Consider the following 20,124-nt stretch of genomic DNA (forward strand, 5'->3'; position numbering starts at 1 on the left):
CTCTCCTCACACCTTCCCTCCCCTCACAGCAACACTCACTTCTCCTCACACCTCACCTCCCCTCCCTGCAGCACCTCTCCTCACACCTTCCCTCCCCTCACATCAACACTCACTTCTCCTCACACCTCACCCCCCCTTCCTGCAGCACCTCTCCTCACACCTTCCCTCCCCTCACAGCAACAGTCACTTCTCCTCCCACCTCACCTCCCCTACCTGCAACACACCTCTCCTCACACCTTTCCTCCCCTCACAGCAACACTCACTTCTCCTCACAACCCACCATCCCTCCATGCAGAACACCTCTCCTCACACCTTCCCTCCCCTCACAGCAACACTCACTTCTCCACACATCTCACCTCCCCTCCCTGCAGCACACCTCTCCTCACACCTTCCCTCCCCTCACAGCATCACTCACTTCTCCTCACACCTCACCTCCCTGCAACACACCTCTCCTCACACCTTCCCTCCCCTCACAGCAACACTCACTTCTCCTCACACCTTACCTCCCCTCCCTGCAGCACCTCTCCTCACACCTTCCCTCCCCTCACAGCAACACTCACTTCTCCTCACACCTCACCTCCCTTCCCTGCAGCACACCTCTCCTCACACCTTCCCTCCCCTCACAGCAACACTCACTTCTCCTCACACCTCACCTCCCCTCCCTGCAGCACCTCTCCTCACACCTTCCCTCCCCTCACATCAACACTCACTTCTCCTCACACCTCACCCCCCCTTCCTGCAGCACCTCTCCTCACACCTTCCCTCCCCTCACAGCACCACTCACTTCTCCTCCCACCTCCCCTCCCTTCAACACACCTCTCCTCACACCTTCCCTCCCCTCACAGCAACACTCACTTCTCCTCACACCTCACCTCCCCTCCCTGCAGCACACCTCTCCTTACACCTTCCCTCCCCTCACAGCAACACTCACTTCTCCTCACACCTCACCTCCCTGCAGCACACCTCTCCTCACACCTTCCCTCCCCTCACAGCAACACTCACTTCTCCTCACACCTCACCTCACCTCCCTGCAGCACACCTCTCCTCACACCTTTCTTCCCCTCACAGCTACACTCACTTCTCCTCACACCTCACCTCCCCTCCCTGCAGCACACCTCTCCTCACACCTTCCCTCCCCTCACAGCTACACGCACTTCTCCTCACACCTCACCTCACCTCCCTGCAGCACACCTCTCCTCACACCTTTCCTCCCCTCACAGCTACACTCACTTCTCCTCATACCTCACCTCCCCTCCCTGCAGCACACCTCTCCTCACACCTTCCCTCCCCTCACAGCTACACACACTTCTTCTGACACCTAACCTCCCCTCCCTGCAGCACACCTCTCCTCACACCTTCCCTCCTCTCACAGCAACACTCACTTGTCCTCACACCTCACCTCCCCTCCCTGCAGCACACCTCCCCTCACACCTCCCCTCCCCTCACAGCAACACTCACTTCTCCTCACACCTCACCTCCCCTCCCTGCAGCACACATCTCCTCACACCTTCCCTCCCCTCACAGCATCACTCACTTCTCCTCACACCTCACCTCCCTGCAACACACCTCTCCTCACACCTTCCCTCCCCTCACAGCAACACTCACTTCTCCTCACACCTCACCTCCCCTCCCTGCAGCACCTTTCCTCACACCTTCCCTCCCCTCACAGCAATACTCACTTCTCCTCACACCTCACCTCCCTTCCCTGCAGCACACCTCTCCTCACACCTTCCCTCCCCTCACAGCAACACTCACTTCTCCTCACACCTCACCTCCCCTCCCTGCAGCACCTCTCCTCACACCTTCCCTCCCCTCAGAGCAACACTCACTTCTCCTCCCACCTCACCTCCCTTCCCTGCAGCACACCTCTCCTCACACCTTCCCTCCCCTCACAGCAACACTCACTTCTCCTCACACCTCACCTCCCCTCCCTGCAGCACACCTCTCCTCCCAACTTCCCTCCCCCACAGAAACACTCACCTCTCCTCACACCTCACCTCCCTGCAGCACACCTCTCCTCACACCTTCCCTCCCCTCACAGCAACACTCACTTCTCCTCACACCTCACCTCTCCTCCCTGCAGCACACCTCTCCTCACACCTTTCCTCCCCTCACAGCTACACTCACTTCTCCTCACACCTCACATCCCCTCCCTGCAGCACACCTCTCCTCACAGCTACACTCACTTCTCCTCACACCTCACCTCACCTGCCTGCAGCACATCTCTCCTCACACCTTTCCTCCCCTCACAGCTACACTCACTTCTCCTCACACCTCACCTCCCCTCCCTGCAGCACACCTCTCCTCACACCTTCCCTCCCCTCACAGCAGCACTCACTTCTCCTCACACCTCACCTCCCTGCAGCACACCTCTCCTCACACCTTCCCTCCTCTCACAGCAACACTCACTTGTCCTCACACCTCACCTCCCGTCCCTGCAGCACACCTCCCCTCACACCTCCCCTCCCCTCACAGCAACACTCACTTCTCCTCACACCTCACCTCCCCTCCCTGCAGCACACATCTCCTCACACCTTCCCTCCCCTCACAGCATCACTCACTTCTCCTCACACCTCACCTCCCTGCAACACACCTCTCCTCACACCTTCCCTCCCCTCACAGCAACACTCACTTCTCCTCTCACCTCCCCTCCCTGCAGCACCTCTTCTCACACCTTCCCTCCCCTCACAGCAATACTCACTTCTCCTCACACCTCACCTCCCTTCCCTGCAGCACACCTCTCCTCACACCTTCCCTCCCCTCACAGCAACACTCTCTTATCCTCACACCTCACCTCCCCTCCCTGCAGCACCTCTCCTCACACCTTCCCTCCCCTCACAGCAACACTCACTTCTCCTCCCACCTCACCTCCCCTCCCTGCAACACACCTCTCCTCACACCTTTCCTCCCCTCACAGCAACACTCACTTCTCACTTCTCACCTCCCCTCCCTGCAGCACACCTCTCCTCACACCTTCCCTCCCTTCACAGCATCACTCACTTCTCCTCACACCACACCTCCCTGCAACACACCTCTCCTCACACCTTCCCTCCCCTCACAGCAACACTCACTTCTCCTCACACCTCACCTCCCCTCCCTGCAGCACCTCTCCTCACACCTTCCCTCCCCTCACAGCAACACTCACTTCTCACACCTCACCTCCCTTCCCTGCAGCACACCTCTCCTCACACCTTCCCTCCCCTCACAGCAACACTCACTTCTCCTCACACCTCACCTCCCCTCCCTGCAGCACCTCTCCTCACAACTTCCCTCCCTTCACAGCAACACTCACTTCTCCTCACACCTCACCCCCCCTCCCTGCAGCACCTCTCCTCACACCTTCCCTCCCCTCACAGCACCACTCACTTCTCCTCCCACCTCACCTCCCCTCCCTGCAGCACACCTCTCCTCACACCTTCCCTCCCCTCACAGCAACACTCACTTCTCCTCACACCTCACCTCCCTGCAGCACACCTCTCCTCACACCTTCCCTCCCCTCACAGCAACACTCACTTCTCCTCACACCTCACCTCTCCTCCCTGCAGCACACCTCTCCTCACACCTTTCCTCCCCTCACAGCTACACTCACTTCTCCTCACACCTCACCTCCCCTCCCTGCAGCACACCTCTCCTCACACCTTCCCTCCCCTCACAGCTACACTCACTTCTCCTCACACCTCACCTCACCTGCCTGCAGCACATCTCTCCTCACACCTTTCCTCCCCTCACAGCTACACTCACTTCTCCTCACACCTCACCTCCCCTCCCTGCAGCACACCTCTCCTCACACCTTCCCTCCCCTCACAGCTACACACACTTGTTCTGACACCTCACCTCCCCTCCCTGCAGCACACCTCTCCTCACACCTTCCCTCCTCTCACAGCAACACTCACTTCTCCTCACACCTCACCTCCCCTCCCTGCAGCACCTCTCCTCACAACTTCCCTCCCTTCACAGCAACACTCACTTCTCCTCACACCTCACCCCCCCTCCCTGCAGCACCTCTCCTCACACCTTCCCTCCCCTCACAGCACCACTCACTTCTCCTCCCACCTCACCTCCCCTCCCTGCAGCACACCTCTCCTCACACCTTCCCTCCCCTCACAGCAACACTCACTTCTCCTCACACCTCACCTCCCTGCAGCACACCTCTCCTCACACCTTCCCTCCCCTCACAGCTACACTCACTTCTCCTCACACCTCACCTCACCTGCCTGCAGCACATCTCTCCTCACACCTTTCCTCCCCTCACAGCTACACTCACTTCTCCTCACACCTCTCCTCCCCTCCCTGCAGCACACCTCTCCTCACACCTTCCCTCCCCTCACAGCTACACACACTTGTTCTGACACCTCACCTCCCCTCCCTGCAGCACACCTCTCCTCACACCTTCCCTCCTCTCACAGCAACACTCACTTCTCCTCACACCTCACCTCCCCTCCCTGCAGCACACATCTCCTCACACCTTCCCTCCCCTCACAGCAACACTCACTTCTCCTCACACCTCAGATCCCCTCTCTGCAGCACACCTCTCCTCACACCTTCCCTCCCCTCACAGCAACACTCACTTCTCCTCACACCTCACCTCCCCTCCCTGCAGCACACCTCTCCTCACACCTTCCTTCCCCTCACAGCAACACTCACTTCTCCTCACACCTCACCTTCCCTCCATGCAGCACATCTCTCCTCACACCTTCCCTCCCCTCACAGCAACACTCACTTCTCCTCACTCCTCACCTCCCCTCCCTGCAGCACACCTCTCCTCACACCTTTCCTCCCCTCACAGCAACACTCACTTCTCCTCACACCTCACCTCCCCTCCATGCAGCACACCTCTCCTCACACCTTCCCTCCCCTCACAGCAACACTCACTTCTCCTCACACCTCAGATCCCCTCCCTGCAGCACACCTCTCCTCACACCTTTCCTCCCCTCACAGCAACACTCACTTCTCCTCACACCTCAGATCCCCTCCCTGCAGCACACCTCTCCTCATACCATCCCTCCCCTCACAGCAACACTCACTTCTCCTCACACCTCCCCTCCCTGCAGCACACCTCTTATCACACCTCACCACCCCTGCACGCGGCCGCCCAATAGGCGCCAAATTCAAAATGTTGTCGGTCGCCTCTGATTGCAGCGATCTGCGAGCCGTGATTGGCTCACGGCTGAATTTAAATAGACATCTGCAACTTGTTGACCAGCGCTGGGGCTGCCCCAGTGCCTATCAACAAGTTGCAGGCATCTGTGTAAATTTGCCACCGGCCGCTAGCCAATCAGGGGCAGGTACGTGGAGGGGAGGAGAGGTGTGCTGCAGGGAAGGGAGGAGAGTGCTGCTGTGAAGGGAGGGGAGGTGAGTGTTGCTGTGAGGGGAAGTGTGAGGGTGGTGTGCTGCTGTGAGGGGAAGTGTGAGGGGAGGTGTGCTGTTGTGAGGGTCGGTGTGAGGGAAGGTGTGTTGCTGTGAGGGGAGGTGTGAGGGGAGGTGTGCTGCTGTGAGGGGAGGTGTGAGGGGAGGTGTGCTGCTGTGAGGGGATGTGTGAGGGGAGGTGTGCTGCTGTGAGGGGAGGTGCAATGGGTGGAGAGGAGCACAGAGGGAGGACAGAGAAATAAGGAGCAAGAGTCCGGTGCCGGGGAACATTGGTCACAATGGTGATCCCAGGACCTCGGTCACAGTGCTGGGATCGCAGATGCAGCAAGGAGGGGTCTGTTTCCTACAGACACCTGCTGATGCATTAGCATTTTAGATGGATGGAATTACACAGCTGCTTGTGTGCGCCAACGCTCTTCCGTCCATCTCCGAATCAGGCCCTAAAGTGTCTGCACAGTAATATTAGGCCTGATTCAGATGTGGCCACTAATGCAATCACAGCTGTGCTACAGCCACTTGGACATGTAATGAGACGCCCACCAGTAGCCTCGCAGATCCAAGTAACCGCGTACAAATATGCAGCGGCAGTCGCAGATCCATCGATAATCGACTGTCTGAGTAGCCCGATGGTCGAGGGAACTGTGACGCTGGGACCGTGCTTGATTAATTTTTACCTGGCATTACCGTAGAATGGGAAGATGTATCTTGTGTTATATAATGCTGTAGGCTGTACCTTCAGCTCTTTATAATGTAATTTCATTGTCACAATGATACAGGGAGAATACTGTGATAGCAATTACAGTAAGCGTGTCACTATAATATAAAAGATTAAATCCAGAACACATAATGGAGCCTTGTATATCTCACCATTTACCCTGCCTATGCTTCCACCTCTCTAGACACGGATGAGACCATCGCTAAAGGAGACACCCGGTACTTCTATCAACGTGCGGCATGCAAAATGCGCCTTGCGACAAAGGAGTATCTGATTATGGGGCAGGATGGGCAAACCACGGACGAGAATGGCGGGTGCGTGATGCGACCGATAATCACTGCTAGTACAACTGTATCTCCTTATCCGTGTCTTGCTACATGTTGTCCCGTCATTTTGTTCCTGTCTAATTTCTCTTTGTCCCCATTGCCCCATCCAGGATGAGATATTTCCTGGACAAGAATTCGTGGATCGAGGAATTAGCCAGCGCCGACACCTGCAAGGCCACTCGTTACCGCAATGAGTGCACCAACGTGATTAACTTCATGGACAACTATCACAGCAATGGCTGTATGGTGTAACCATCTCTAATTAATTGTCATCTGATCTCGCTAACTTATAGGTAACTGTTGCCTTTTTATTCTTCCAGATTTTGTCTTCAATAAACCAATAAAGGTGTTTTATAATCATCGGTTTGTTTATAATCATTCCTGCAGGACTATGGGCCTGATTCATTACAGATCGCAACTGCGATTACGCACGCAGATGGCCAATTGTCATATGTGTGTTTGAATGCCGTTACAGGGGTGTGCATATATTAGCCACTGCGACGCCATACGCAGCTTGAGCTCTCACTGCGTGCGATGAGGTTAGCAAATTCTGAGTAAGGTCAGAGCTGTTGTAATTATGCGTGAGGCTCCGATTGTACTCGCTGTTATCGATGGTTTCACAGACTTGCAAAATATTACGGATGGGCGTAAGGGGATATTTTGGCAACGAGTCTGCGTGCGTAATCGCATCTGCCATCGTAGTTGTGATCCGCAATGGATAGGCCCTGTGTCCCTAGCTTACAGAACGTAAACATAGTGATAAAATTGGGCGATTACAAAACCACACAATACAGTACAAGCCTTGTACACAGTGTGAATGAGGAGAGGTGCCCGCCAGGCTAAACCCCTCTTTCCGATGTCCTTGCCCCCCCCCCCAATCTTGGCACAGTGCTCCAGTTAGTAACTAACTCACCAGCTTTGTTCATATTGAATAAACTTGCAGTATACAATCCATTACTGACCATTGGCATATTTATAATGGGTACATCGGCCCTTGGGGACAGTGGGACCCCTCACTGCACACATACTGTAGCATACTTGCCTCGCTCTGGAAAGCGGGTCCCTCCTCGTCTGTGGCACCATCTTCCCAGTTACATCTTTGGGAAGATAGTGCCACGCAGTGAAAGCAAAGACTCTGCCACAGGACCATCCTTTCCAAATATCACTGGGAAGATTGAGCCGTGGAGGGGATACAGTATGATTTACCGGCAGCCGCGTGGCCGGCGGTTCTAATCTCGACAGCGTCAGCCCGGCAGAGGTGAAAATCCTGATCGTTCTTTCTGTTAAGTATCGCTAACCTAATTCCCTACCCTAACCCTCCTTTAGGTGTGCCTAACCCTAACCTCCCTCCCAAGTGCCTAATCCTAACCCCCCTCTAAGTGCCTAAACCTAACCCCCCCTTCCCCGCAGCCTAACCCTAAGTCTCCCAGGGGGTGCCTAACCCTAACCTTCCCCCAGGGGTGCCTAACCCTAGCCCCTCCTTCCCCTAGCCTAACCCTAACTCTCCCGGGGGGGGTGCCTAACCCTAGGTCCCCCCCAGGAGCCCCTAACCTAACCCTCCCCCCTGCGGCTGTCCACGCCCGGCACCCGGCTTACCTTTGATCGGTATGCCGAGTGTCGGGCTCCCGGTGTAAGTCTAATGACAGGCCTCGGGATTTTGCCGCCTGTCAGTACCTTGCCGGGATTAGACAGTCGGGAAGCCGGCGGTCGGGATTTCGTCCGTCGGCTTCCCGACTGCTTCCCCCCGTGGAGGACGGAACTGCTTGCCGGCAAAAGGTCAGATGCGCTTTCTGGGGCACTGCTCAGAGGATGGGGCTCGCACACGGGCCCCCTCTGGTGGTAATACGCCCCTGTAACTGACTCATGGTGAGTATTCACAGTCTCATCCTTTGTTAAGCAAATTGCAGTCAGCACTGTGAAGCCTCTAACTGGCATAGAGAAAACCATCAGATGTGCTCTCTTCAGGATAAGGTCACTTGTTAGCGAAATGTCCCATATACAGTATATGGCAGTGGTATAGCTCCCAACATTTATGATGTGGCGGTTGGGACTCTGCAGCGCACCTGGCCAGAAAAAAGGGGGTGTGGTCTTGCAACAATGGGTGTGGTCTCATGGCAAAGAGGCGTTACTTTGTGGGAAATGCCATGGCCCCCCATTTTCATCATGCTGGGGGCATGCCCAGCGCTCCCTCCTCCCCCTCTCATACCCCCTGTCCCTTTCTCCACTGAATAGATGATGCGCACATGTGTATGGCATCTAATTACCGCTTGCTCTGCAGAGCAGCGGGAGAGAACAAGCCCCCCATACTCGGGGGAGTATAGGAGGCTTGTTCTCTCCCGCTGCTCTCCAGAGCAGACATTGCGGCGCACGGGTGGAATGGTGAGACAGAGCACAAAAAGAGGGACTCCAAAAAGAGGGACTCTCCCGCCAAAATCAAGGTGGTCGGTAGGGATGCAGTGGGTTAGAGGGACTGAGGGCCTGATTCAGCATGGAACGCAAGGGGAGAATGCACGGTGCGAGCCGATGTTTGCGATCTGCACATGTGTTTGCATCGCACTGCGTGTGCGCGAACAGGTTGCAGAGTACGCTAAGGGCTATCTCAGAGTACGCAGGGAGCCCGCAGAGACTTTCAATGATGATTGACTGGAAGTGTCGTTTGTGAGTGGCGACAGGGCGGTGGTCGGCCGAACGCAGGCGTGCCTGTGCGTTCGCACGCCGTTACGGGGAGTGCATAAATGAATCTCAGCGGCGCCGCACGCAGTTGGGCGCCTCTCTGCGTGCTGGAATCTCTCAAGTCCTGCGGCAGGGTCAGGTCTACCCTTAGCTTTCACGCAGCTTCGAGGTGGGCGGCTTTACGTTCTGCTGGACGTCTGCATATGCAAACACATTGCGGCGCACGGGTGGAATGGTGAGACAGAGACAAAAAAGAGGGACTCTCCCGCCAAAATCAAGATGGTCGGTAGGGATGCAGTGGGTTAGAGGGACTGAGGGCCTGATTCAGCATGGAACGCAAGGGGAGAATTCAGCAAGGAACGCCAGAGTGATTGACAGGAAGTGCCATTTGTGGGTGATGATGGGGGGGAGGGGGGGCGGTTGGGTGAATGCAGGCGTGCCAGTGCCTTTCAATGCTGTTGCAGGGGCGTGCATAAATTAGGCACTGCGATACCAGGTGCCGCCTGAGGACTCATAGCGTGCGCAGAAGCAATTCCTGAGTAAGGTCTGGGCTTCATTAACTGTGCGTATGTTACTCGATGTTATCGATTGTGTTTCTATGTTGGCCAAGTATACTGATGTGAGAAAAGGGATGTGGGCGTCCTTATGTCAGGCTGCGATCGCAATGCAAATATTTAAAAATCACCGCTGATATTAGCAACTGCGTTGCGTGTGTATAAGCCAAATAGAGATCCGTAGTGAATTAGGCCCAAAATCTGCAATGTGCAGTGGGAATGCTGTAGACACACTGGTAACAGCGGCTCATCACAGGCTCCACGTCACCATTATAACCTCACACCCCCATAGGGCTGAGCAGTAAAAGGATCGGTGTTGCTGTGCCGTAATTATCCAAGCTATGTGCAGTCACCGCACTTTGTGGATACATGAGTTGTCTCTTATTGTCTATGATACACACACAGCCAGCATTGTCAGGAGGTCCTCAGCCAGTCCATGATAAACGGGAAGAGCACCTTATACCGCTTACACTTATCAGTACAGCCATGAGGTCATTATTTTACAGCTATCAAGGTGTCCATAAGCACTTTTTAGGCTCCCTCTAATGTTGGTGAGTTCAAAACTCAGCGATATGTGCAATATACAGTGTTGGAATGGAGTTATCCTTGTGTTATTACTATATGGTCTCAGTCTTACGGGCTTGAAAGGAAATGAAAGGGTTCTAAAGCTTGACACAAATTGGTTTGCAAAATCAGCTGGAAAATCCAATATCGTGGGGCATTTCTCAGCAAAATAGATATTCAACTCTTATGGTCACATCTAACTGTTAAAGAGTCTCTTCTTCTGATTCCTGGTATGTATGGTACTTGTAGAACTCCTATAAATAGGTGAGATCATCCAGAGTTGATCTTTCCACTACATGTAAGTGTAGGAGAGCTTTCCAGGTACATGTGATGGGCTTGTGATTAGATACAAGGCAGTGCTCTGAACTCTTCCTCCCTCTCTTGGTGGTCAGATATTGGTACCTCCAAATATATTTAACGTATGTTTGTCAATACTACACCCATTGGCTCACAATCACTGAAAGTGTGCCAGGGATAGAATTACTGGCAGTACCCATTATGCCAACTCCACATACTAACCTGATCCTGCCAACTACGCCAAAATAAAGTGCAGCTAATACCATACTACATTGAAACAGTTGGAGAGATAATTACAGATTTCCATTCACACTAAACAAGAGGTGTTGTGTGGGTAATATAACACAAACACTGAAACAACATATCTTCCATATTTTTAAAACACAAGCTTCAGCTGATCGCTGTGAACTTGGGGCCTGATTCAGAGGCGCACACTAATTGCGTGCACTCACTCTGAATCAGGGCGTCCATTTTTTAAAAAATTCCGGCCTCCAGGCCGCTCGCAGAGCTGTGGGTGAGCACCCACAGCTTGTGCGAGCGGCCTGGCGATGGTCGCGATTATCGCGACCATCGGCATTGCGAGGAGACCCTTGTGGTAGGGTCTCAGCACTCGCAATGCCAAGTGGAGTTCCTGCTCTAATAGAGCCGGAAGTCCACTACTGACATCACGAGTGATGTCAGTAGGGCCGCCCACAAACGGCAGGTGTTCCTTCGGGAACGCCTCCGTTTGTACAGCCACCCCCCCTACCCGCCTACAAAACAGGGCGAGCTGTCAATCAACATCTTTTGTTGCGAGCCCCGGAGCGAGTGATTTCCGCGTGCGCATTGGTCCACCATCGACCCGCTTGCCAGCGCAATGCGCTCACGAGCGGGTCTGAATCAGGCCCTTGATACGGTTATGGGAAAATTGAACAGTACCTCTTACAGTAATCTGACATGTAGATAGCTGAATTTTATAACACATGCGATTGTGACTCTTGCAGTAAGCAATGTTTTTATGTCAGGACAGAACAGTAGTATAAGTGCTAGGTTTATGGTAAGAGATGTGGTTCCATAGTGTTTCTAATATATTAATGCCCATTATAGTACTTTAATGAAGTATCATACAAATGTCATTCTGTTTCTGGACAGTGATATTAATAAATAATAAAATAGTATGTATAAATGTGAAAGACAATAGACAGTAAATACAATAAAACACTGCAAAAAGATTGCAGCAGCCACACTAATAATACTAAAACTAATAGTATCAGTGGGAGGGATCAGATGCACTCAGCTCATTGGGAGAGGCAGCCAATCATCATCCCCAATGTGTACTTGCAGGGGTCAAGCACACATCAAATATCCACCTCATGACCTCTGCATATTGTATGCGTCTTTGTTGTCTGCATTACCCGCATTTGCCCGAACACACTCTTACTGTTCTCTGCCAACATTCTTTGCCATCTTCCACTCAGTCTTCTGCTCATCTGCACATCCTTCCACTCCGTCACAGCCTGTGATTCTGCCACCTACCTCAAAGTCAAAATGGACTCCATTGGAGAAGAAATATCCTCATGTCGGATCCCATACACATCAATAATTTCTTACACTCCCCATTACCCCCCCCCTCATTTCATTCTCCAGTATCCGATTATAAAGTACCCGCACTCATCTCATCATGTGCTGCTCCAACAACCTGCCTGCTTGACCCAATTCTGTCACGGATGATTGTGGACTTGGACCCGGAGTGGAATCAGGAGCGGATTGATGAACAGACTTCTGGAATTGGAAGGACGCTGGCTTGAGAGGAGTACTGCTCATGAGTGGCCCGTTAGATAGTGAGTGACTCAGACGGCCGTGTACCCAGGAAGGCATGTGGGTACCGACTGTAGGTAACTGGATAGCCGGAGGGGACTCTGATGTCGTGGACCTTAGCAGGGATCCCAACTGGGAGCGTAAGCCAGGAGAAGCGCTGCTGCACACGGTTAAACGATGATAACTGGAACCTGAAGCAGGCAGAGTCTTAATGGCAAACTGGCCTGGAAACACAGCAAGGAGCACAGAGAACTAGCACCCAGCAAGAGCTGGGAATAACGTTGCACTGGCAAAGAAAGGACTGCAGATCAGCTCTTAAATACCCGGAGGAAGTGCAGGATTGTTTGCTAGGACTCCCGGAATGCTCTGCCTGGATTGGCTGGAATGTGTCACATGATGAAATCTAAGATGGCAGCCCCCATGTCACGCTGCAGCACTGCCAGACCTGACCCAGACTCACCACAAGCATTCAGGGAAGTATGCCTCCGGAATCCCCTGGCACGCAGCGCAGATCTCCAAGTGCCCGCACCTCCACCAGCGGGACCCCACCATAGCATCCGGACAGTTAAGGTCTGCTGCCCCTGAGCACACACAGCCCTGATTGTGCCAAATTCCTTACTACACTTCTTCCCTCTCTCTCCACTGCATGCCATTCCTGCCTCTAGCTCAAATATTTAGCCAATCTCTGTCCACTGATGCATGCCCAATCTCCGGAAAACATGCAACGCATTTTGCCAACCTTAAAGAAGCCAATTCTTTACCCAGTATCTCTCTGTAACTACTGATCTCTCATGCTCTTTACCACCAAAATACTTGAGTGACGTTCAATCTCCGCTGCCAATCACTCACTTAGTAGTTCCCAACTCTCAACAATTGGGATTCCACCATCAAGATTCCACTGAAACTGTCCAATGTTGTCTTCCTGGGTTAGTGGCAAATTGACTCATTTTGCTCACTGCATGGGTGAGATCAGGACTAGTCCCAACACTTGCGTACATTAGGTGTCCAATGGCATTTTCATATGGGACATACTTCATGTCCTGAGCCTCCTTTTCATCCTTAGGTGACATCTCCTTGGTCAACTTTGTATTTTTATCAATGGGTGTGCTTATCAGTTTGGCATCTGACATCCCATATTTCTCCTATATATTTTCAACATAAGTTTGTTGGTCGACAGATATGATACCTTTCTCAGGGTCTTGATTGCTCCTTAGGGTGAGTAGATAATGTGCTGGACCCAGTGATGTGCGGTGCCTCCCCAGCCAGGCAAATGGATGGGGAGGCACTGGCTAGAATCGAAGCCAGATTTAAACATACATATATGAACCCGAAGGTTTATGTGGGCATTATACAAAGGTGCAGCAGTATATAGTACTGGAAATTTGGTGAGTTTTGATCAGGGATGTGTGGTATATATTGACAGGGGAGGCAGTGCCTCACCTGCCATACACTTTTTACTCCAAAGTCTTGACTATAAAAATTATTAGAATGATACAAAGAAGATATTTATAACAAGTTTTGACTATAAAAATTATAACAAAAACCTGAGTATGACAGGAAAGGCTCTGCAAACCTGCCTCACCTGACCGCACACGTCACTGGCTGGACCAGAGTCTTTCATATTGAACCTCTGTCCAAGTAAACCCTTCACCTCCTTAATATGCTCTTCTTGGCCTCCCAATAGCAAGTCGTCCACATATATTACAATGATGAAGAGCTTTTTTTTTTGTATGTGTTTGTGGTAAAGACAGTGATCCATCTTTGATCGTTCAAAGCCCATTTCTTGTAATACAGCGTCTAATTTAATATACCAGCATCGACCACTCTGCTTTAGACCATATAATCCCCTTTTAAGTAGGCAGACTTCCCCTTCTTTAAACATTTTTTCCCTTTAGTGCTCTGGCGGCTCCATATATATTTCCTCTGTCAGTTCACCATTTAGCAAAGCCGAAGAAGGTGCTGTATTTTGCTACCGGAGTATAATGTAAATCAATCCCTGATTTTTTGGTGTAACCTTTTTCAACTTATCGGGCCTTGTAGCATGCAATGCTCCCATTTGCCTTCACCTTTCTGCAGAATACCCACTTAGTTTTGACTGTCTTGCAATGGCTTGACCTTTGACCCATGATCCATGTATAAATGACTCCATCTCCTTATCTATTGCTGAGCCACTCATTCCAATCAGCTCTTGACTGTGCTTCTTGAACATTCTGAGGTTCACTTAAAGTAATAATTGTGAATTCTTCACCATACCTCCTAGGTGGTATGCCAATATTTGATTTTACAGAAGACCTTTTCTGTAGTTTAACTTACATGCTGGTAGCTTCTGGTTCAGATACATCTCAGCTGCTGGCATGTAGAGTGACACATATTTGTTCTGCATATTAATGTCTAGCTTTTCTACAACTTGTGATGTTTATTTGAATATAATATCTCTGGACTTGAGAAGCTTTTTAGTACTTGGATTCCATAATCTGTAGCCTTTACTTTCATGACAACAGTCAAGCGTGATGCACTTTACTGATTTGAATTCAACTTGCATCTTCTTTCTTTTGGTACGTGTATGTAGGCAGTACTTCCTAAAGTTCTAAGATATTTTACACTTATTTTTGACCAGGTTTCAATAGGTGTTATGTCCTTTGGGGCAACTGTAGGAGAATAATTTTTGAGATAAACTTCTGTAGACACAGCTTCCCCCAAAACTGTTTTTCTAAGCCTGCATCCTTCAGCATACATCTTGCTTTCTCCACTAGTTTATAGTTTGCTTGTTCACTTACATTGTTTTGCTCAGGAGTATAGCAATGGTCATTTGATGCTCTAGTCCATATTTTCTCAAGAATTATTCCACGGAGGCTAAATGTAATAGCTTCCGAATTTCTGACATTGCGAGACTTTATGTGTCTCCCTGCTTTTTTTTTTTTTTTATAATTTTTATTGAAAGTTTAATACAAAGAAATGGGGATACAGAAATAAAAAGAAGGGAAGAGGGGAAAGCCAGACATATTGCATATCACAAAATAAATCAATCTTGGTCAGTTTACATATAATTAATACATAAACATTTTAAGAGAAGAAAAATGTTTTATAATACACTTCACAACAAGTATAGATGAGATACTAAATAGTCAGTTAATGGGACTACCCCGAATCTGAGTAAGGTGAACAGTGAACACCGAGATCAACCAGAATGCTATAAATGGTGGAATGGCCTTGTTTTTCCCTATATTCTCCCCATTTAAACCATCTCATATGGATGGAGTTGGCGGAGGAGGAGTATTTGGTATCTGTTGTTTCAAAAACAAAATGCTTATGGATCTTGTTTTCTATGATTGTGATGTTGGGGAGAGAGGCTGTCTTCCACCTCTGAGCAATTGTAGCTTTCATAGCAATTAACACTTGACCCATAGTATATCTCTCGCCACGTGATAATTCTCCAGGATAAAAGTGGAATAAAGCAATTAGAAGCTCCGCCTGAATGGTTACGCCAACTATTTTACTTATCATAAAAAATACCGTATTCCACAGGGGGCGAAGCAGAGGACAGGACCAAAAGACATGAAAGATGTCTCCCACCAAACCACAACCTCTCCAACAATATTGAGAGACAGAGGGCCAGATTTTATGTTGCCTTTCAGGTGTAAAATATGCTCTCTGAAGTAATTTCTAATACATTTCTGAACGATTAATACATTTGGATATAGTAAAACTGGAATGAAAAATAATATTCCAGTCCTCATCAGAAAGGTTCACAGCCAGATCCCTCTCCCATTTAAGTTGACACGGAAGTTTCCCTTTTTTATTTGACATTATCTGATACTGATACCACCAAGATATACCACATTTGTGATTAGAGGATCATAAGCGAATCAGCAGCAGTGATGGGAAGGCGGGCTTTTTAAGTGGAGAAGGGAGGTGACTGTGCAACCAATTCTCAGCTGTAAGTATTTATGAAAGTCCTGCCTCGTTAAACCAAATTGATTTTGAAGGGACACAAAAGAAGCAAAATCCTCCTCCGTGAATACATCCCCCAAAGAAGAGAGGCCCGCCTCCACCCATGAACCTAAGTGCATATCAGGGATCAAATTGGCTATTGATTGGAGAGAGAGATTAGGAGAGGGCAGGGAGATTTCTTCATCTAAGGAAACACAGGCATGCCAACACACTATTGCAGTCTGAACTGCTTTACAGAATCCCGGTCTGAAGGAGATTTCAGAAGAGGGCAGCCAGAATAGATCAGGAAGGGGAAAAGGAAGCAAAAGTTCCCTTTCAATAATTACCCAGGGTTTGGGAGAGTCTATTATGAACCAGTCCCTTGCCTGGCTAAGCACACACGCTGAATGGTATCTCTTCCCATATGCAGCACTTGTGGTTGACCATATCCTACTGCAAGCACTGCGAGTGCTGCTGTGTGTAACACAGCCATGTGACGTGTACTATGATGCTGTGTCTTAATTATGCACGCCCCTGAAACGGCGTTCTAACGCTCAGGAACGCCTGCATTCGCACATCCACACCCCCATTTTCATCGACCTTCCCCTGTCACCACCCACAAACGGCTCATCCTGTCACTCATTTTAGCGAGCCATCTAAGTTTAACGTGCGATCACTTCCCGATCGAAGTGACTGGTCTTTTACGCATGGGCAGATAGCGAAAATCGGCCAGCTGCATGCGAACGCAGCCTAGCGAGCGGGTCTGAATCGGGCCTGAGTTCACAATCAGTTCCGCGACATGCCAGCGACACTCCCATAACACGCCCAGAAGATGGACCATCGCTGTACGTCTGAATAGCCACCGCCCAGGAATGCTCAACACATTTCCAAAACATTTCTGAGGCCGTGCGTCTCAATAGCTACAGTAGGATGCATGCATTGTACGAGTTTTTAGCTTCGTGGACACAATGCAAAGTTGAAAAACATTGACCATTCGCACGAATATCAGCATTCTGACTAAGAATCAGGCCCCAGATCCCGGATACTACATAACGTCGTACTTGCCTATTTTTCGTTACTCCCTCCCTTTCCAGGAGATGTCCTTAGGGCAGTGGTGTCACAAGGGGGGTGCGGGCCGCACCTGGGTGTCACATGCCGAGGGGTGACACCAAGGAGCACACTGACACTCCCCCACAGTGACAGGAGCCGGGTGCTGCATTGTAGTATTAAGTGCAGCACCTGGCTCCTGACACTGTGAGGGAGCCGGTACTGCAACACAAGGCAGTCAGCACCCCCTGCACCCACCCCCCTACAGTAATATTAAGAACAGGACCACAGGGATCGGGGCACGGGGCCACGCCCCTGTCCTGTGAAGCCACGCCCATTATCACGAGGCCACGTCCCTCCCCCCAACGGGTGACACCGCAGGGAGGGACGCCACTGCCTTAAGGGAAATGCAACTGACCGGTGATGGGGGTGGGGCAGTCGCTTCTCACCATTAGGCCGCCGCTCCGTTGCAGCGTAATGCTGAAAATTGACCATCTATAGGGTCAATCCAATTAGGTGCGAATTGCGAGTTTGTTTAATGACGTTGCATGACTTCACACGAATGCGCGCACCCGAGATTTCTCCAATCCAATTAAAAATGCCTAATCGCAGTACTTGCGAATTGACTGACAAATGCGATGTTAGAGAAGTGCATGAAAAAGTGCAAAGACCATCCTGGACCCCCCCCCAAAATTAATAATTTTGTTAGCAGGACTGTATAGAAGGCTGTTTGTGGGCATTAGGAAAGTACTGAAGGTTGGTTTTTAAATGGTGTAAAATGGCTGATTTTTGAAGAAATACAAAAGAAAAAAAAGAAAAAAAGAAATCTTTTTGTCATTTAATCTCAAAAGAAAAATGCAAAACAAAAAGTAGGAAAACAAAGTGATTTTGGGGTACTTTGAGGATACTTTAAACATTTTTAAAAAAATTATAAAAAGCAATTATTTTTCAATTTAAAAAATTACTGTAATTAAATTTGGGATGGTTAAACCAATGAAAAAGTTGATAACGTAATTATTGGAGTAATTAAGCTAATTGGAAATGTCTAAATGCCTAATTAGTCGTTAGGGGGGTGTCCAAGGGGTTCAGCACATTGGGCCATATTCAATTAGAGGCAAAAAGCCTTTTGCACCTGTTATTTTGAGAAAATTTTGCCTAAAAAAATTCACCAAATTCAATTCCAGGACAGTTTCGCCTAAGCGGAAACAATTCTCCAAAAAAGATTCTCCAATCAATAGCAGGTGAAAAGAAATGCAAAATCTTTATTTTGGGGTGCAAACGTGGGTAAACGACTCAGAACCCTTGGGACAGCCCCCCAAAGGACAAATCTGCAAAAAAAAAAAAAAAAATCTAAGAACACCCCAAAAAAGACATGTCATTTTTGGGGTGAAAATTTAAAAAGTGAGGGGATAAACATAAAAAGTAGCGAAATAGACTTGCTGCATGCACCTGCAATCCCAAAAACACCTGACCCATACTTGGGGTCCCCCAAGTATGGGTCAGGTGTTTTTGGGATTGCAGGTGCATGCAGCAGGTGGATTTTTCATGTTTTTAAAAAGTTCATTTAAGAGACATAAAAACATGCTAGTACCCATTTTCAAGTACCCCAAATTTGACTGGGATACTTATTTTCACCAAAAAATACTGCTTTATGCCATTCTTCACCACTTTTACACAGATGCTAATAGCAAGCAATTTACACAACCTAAGTACCCAAAATAGCTTTATTAGGGCTATTAGTACACATCTATATTGATTCCCTATGTTAATGTATCTTTTTCTGGGGTACAGACTGATTTCCCCAATTCTTTCAGTACTTTTCGCCTGTTCCGCATTCGCCTATTTCCGTTTTCGCCTGTTTTGCAATTGAATTAGGCGAAAAGCGTAGACGCGCACGGAATGAATTCGCCTCTGAAACAGGCGAATGAAGCAAAAAGTCGGACAGGCGAAAATTTTGCCTCTAATTGAATTCCCCTCATTGTCCCTTCCAACTTCCACCCGGGAAAGTACGAATGGAAAAATGCGAATTCGCTATGACTGGTTGCTAATTGGATTGCAAAATGAATTCGCAATGAAAACAGCAAATCGCACCTCGCACCTAATTGTATTGACCTCTAGGAGGATTCTCATAGAAACATGTCAGATTATGCACACCGTCCCACCCATTTCACTAGGAAGTAAGTGAACTCCTACAGGGTTTTTGGTGGACTCCCCCCAAATTTTTGAGTCTCCTGCACATTTTGGGAGAGTAGGTAATTATGTCTGCATAGCATGCTACGTGCATGGGCAGTAATTGTAATACAAATACTTGCTTTAATTTAACCCTTAATGGAAAAATGACAGAAGGAACCTGATTAGTTGTTATACAGTAGCTTACAGCGCCTTTTTTTTTTTTTACTAATCACCAGTTTTCAGAAATGAATGAATGTGCCCTCAACCACCGCCATGTCTGTATCATCATAAACACCGTCTGCAATCTGGATCCCTGACTTGTAGCCTTGCCCTTTCTTCAAACTGAAAGTAACTATCCTGGAAAGCCCCTAGTATGTCTGTGTCGTCTTGCAAATTCTGCCTTTATAAACAGGTTGTGCAAGAGAGCAATAATGCATGATATATTATGTAAAGAACTATCAAGTTCGAGGGTTTTACCTCGAAACATTGAGCATAAAACCATAACAGAAGTATAATAGCAAATAAATAAGTAACCCCTTTGTGACTGGGGGGGGGAGGGTAGGGGATTATCCTCATCTCCTACCTTGCAGTAGCCCTGGATAAACCGTACTTGTCCACTCTCCTTGAACCATACTTACCGACATTCTGGCAGCCCCCTCTGGGATGGGTCTGCCAGATCAGG

At 49.5% G+C, this 20,124-nt stretch overlaps 1 protein-coding gene across 3 annotated transcripts in view; it reads left to right on the forward strand.

Moving 5' to 3' along the window:
* The window catches only part of LOC148506596 (complement C4-like), a 117,164-nt gene extending 110,396 nt beyond the window's left edge, over positions 1–6,768 (forward strand). For all 3 annotated transcript variants that reach the window (XM_088446675.1, XM_088446677.1, XM_088446678.1), the window contains 2 exons: positions 6,267–6,396; positions 6,519–6,768. In XM_088446675.1, coding sequence (XP_088302801.1) covers positions 6,267–6,396; positions 6,519–6,660 — 272 coding nt within the window. In that variant the 3' untranslated portion in view covers positions 6,661–6,768. The remainder of the gene's footprint in view (positions 1–6,266; positions 6,397–6,518) is intronic.
* The last annotated feature ends 13,356 nt before the right edge of the window (positions 6,769–20,124 follow it).

This window comes from Taudactylus pleione, unplaced genomic scaffold, assembly GCF_031769625.1.
Source record: "Taudactylus pleione unplaced genomic scaffold, aTauple2 ptg000400l, whole genome shotgun sequence".
In the NCBI taxonomy this organism is placed as follows: Eukaryota; Metazoa; Chordata; class Amphibia; order Anura; family Myobatrachidae; genus Taudactylus; species Taudactylus pleione.